Below are 2,225 nucleotides of genomic sequence, written 5' to 3' on the forward strand. Positions count from 1 at the left end.
CCTGTGCCAGAGCCATGGCGGGGGGGATCCAGCCCCCACTGCGGGAGCCTCCAACTTGCTCCTCACTGGGATGGGGTCCGGGCTAGGTGCCATCCGGGGCGACACGTGGGTTTTCTTTGCTCCTGTGGTTTTTGTGAGAAGGGTCTGGGAAGTCGGAAAACCTCTCGGGGTTGGGAGCCAGGAGCCAGCAGCTTCTCCATCACCCACTTTTTTGGCCAAATTCAACCAAATTTCCCCAAATTTATGGTCTTGGAGCACAAAGGTCCCCTCCAAGTGCCGCAGAAGCAGGTGGTGGAGCAGGGACAAGTCCCCACAGGCTGGTGTCACCAGGCTTTGGCCAGCTGAGCTGGTGATGGCTCCCATGTGGCTTCCCAGCTTTTCCCCTGGGGACGGTGGTTTATGGGGAGGCTCCGTGAGGGTCCCTGGGGACCCGTGGCACCCGTGGGGCTGTAAGCAGGAGAGGTCCAGGCAGCTCAGGTCCCTCCTGCGTTGGCTTTCAGAAGACGAGCCGGCGGGAGGAGAGGAAGAGGAGATGCCGACCTTTGGCTACCGACCGAGCGGTAAGGCCGTTCCCCCGGGGTGGGCAGGGGGTAGGGCAGGGCCTGACCCTTCCCTCTGTGCTCAGACAGGGCACGGACCAACTGCAGCCAGTGTCAGAAGAACCTCTCCCTCCAGACGGCCGTCAAAGTCCTCTACGTCTTCTCCATTCTCCTCATCGTGACTGTGGCAGTGCTGGCTGCCCTGGGTGAGCACGGGCAGGGTTGGGAGGTCTGGCTCCTGCCTTCCCTCCTGCCCTCCTCAGGGACCCCGGGGCTTCCCCAAAGCACCATCAATGCCCAGGCATGGAGAAGAGCACCCAGCTCCCCTCAACCTGCCTTTGAGATGCACCCTGTGTGTGATGCCACCTAGCCAGGGGATGGCTTTATCCCCACAGGGACCTCTTGAAGCTTGGAGGTGTCCACCTCCTCAGCTCCATGAAAAAGAAACAGCCTTCCAGGCTCATTGGAGGGACTCATGCTCCCAGGGCTGCAACCCGGGAGCTGCTTCGAGGACCATAGCCAAGCTCCAAACCCAAAAGCCCTTTGGGACACCCACCCTGCTGAGCCAGCGCCCATCAGTCACTCGGCCTGGGTGAAGGACGATGGCATCCCGGCACCTGCCCACCTGCCCTGACCCCACCTTTTCCTCCACAGTGTTCAAGAAAGTTGACTCCATCTCCAACGACATCAGCTCAGCCCAGACCTATTATGAGAAGAAGATTGTATCCATCCAGGAGGACCTCCAGGGACTGGGTGAGTGGCTGGACCTGAAGGTCTTCTTCAGGCTTCAGCACCACATGTCTCTCCAGCAGAGCAGGCCTCTACTGCTCTGTGCTGCTGGCCAGGGGCTGAAGCATCTTCATTCCTCAGGTCCCGGGGCTCCCCCAGAGTCAACCCCCACTTATCTGCTAGCAATTTGGGGAGGGATGACTCTACAGCCCCGAGGGTGGGGTTGGTGGGGTTGGGCTTCTTGGAGAACTTGCTGCACAGAGATAGCAGGAGCAGGATGGAGGCAGGAGCTGGTACAGGCTGGAGGCATTGGCATTGTGCCAGCCATGGCTCCGTCACCCATCTCTAGGCTCTGCGAGGACAGACGATGGTGAGGCTCCTTCCTTTGCTCTGGTCCTCAGCAGGACCTAAGGAGGTCCTCTCCAGGCCCAGTGAGGGATAGGGTGGGGTGACAGACCCCTCTGCCCTTTGTTCAGATGAGAAGACCTCGGGCAACTGCTCCCTCTGCCACGACACGGGACAGCTGAGCCAGGAGATCACCAAGCTGCAGGGCGAGCTGGAGGAGATCCAGAAGATGCTTTTGGTTCAAGAAATCCTGCTTGACCGGACCTCCCAGACTCACGACCAGCTCTCATCCACCAGCAACAAGATCACTGGTGAGGTGGACAACTGCTCCTCCTCCATCCGGCAGGTCAATGAAAGCTTGGGGCAGTTTCTGGCACAGGTTGGGGGCTGGCAGGTGGTCACCTCCCAGCTAGACAACTCACTCAAGGGCTTGGCCCAGGAGTGGTACGATGTCCAAGCAGCCATGCAGCAGATGAACTTCACCCTGGGCCAAACCTCCGACTGGATCCAGGTCATCCAGAGGAAGACGGATGAGGAGACACTGACGCTGCAGAAGATTGTCACTGAGTGGCAGAACTACACCCGCCTCTTCGGCGGGCTGGGGGGCGCGGC

The 2,225-nt window shown here is 60.1% G+C and overlaps 1 protein-coding gene across 1 annotated transcript in view; it reads left to right on the forward strand.

Annotated features, from left to right (window-relative positions):
* Positions 1–532: 532 nt before the first annotated feature.
* SCARA3 (scavenger receptor class A, member 3) overlaps positions 533–2,225 on the forward strand; it is a gene marked incomplete at its 3' end in the record, with an annotated part of 3,181 nt that continues 1,488 nt past the window's right edge. Inside the window, exons 1-4 of the mRNA XM_010145081.1 lie at positions 533–560; positions 626–745; positions 1,194–1,292; positions 1,745–2,198. Of these exons, the coding sequence (XP_010143383.1) occupies positions 533–560; positions 626–745; positions 1,194–1,292; positions 1,745–2,198 (701 nt within the window). The remainder of the gene's footprint in view (positions 561–625; positions 746–1,193; positions 1,293–1,744; positions 2,199–2,225) is intronic.

This window comes from Buceros rhinoceros, unplaced genomic scaffold, assembly GCF_000710305.1.
Source record: "Buceros rhinoceros silvestris isolate BGI_N320 unplaced genomic scaffold, ASM71030v1 scaffold22741, whole genome shotgun sequence".
NCBI lineage: Eukaryota > Metazoa > Chordata > Aves > Bucerotiformes > Bucerotidae > Buceros > Buceros rhinoceros.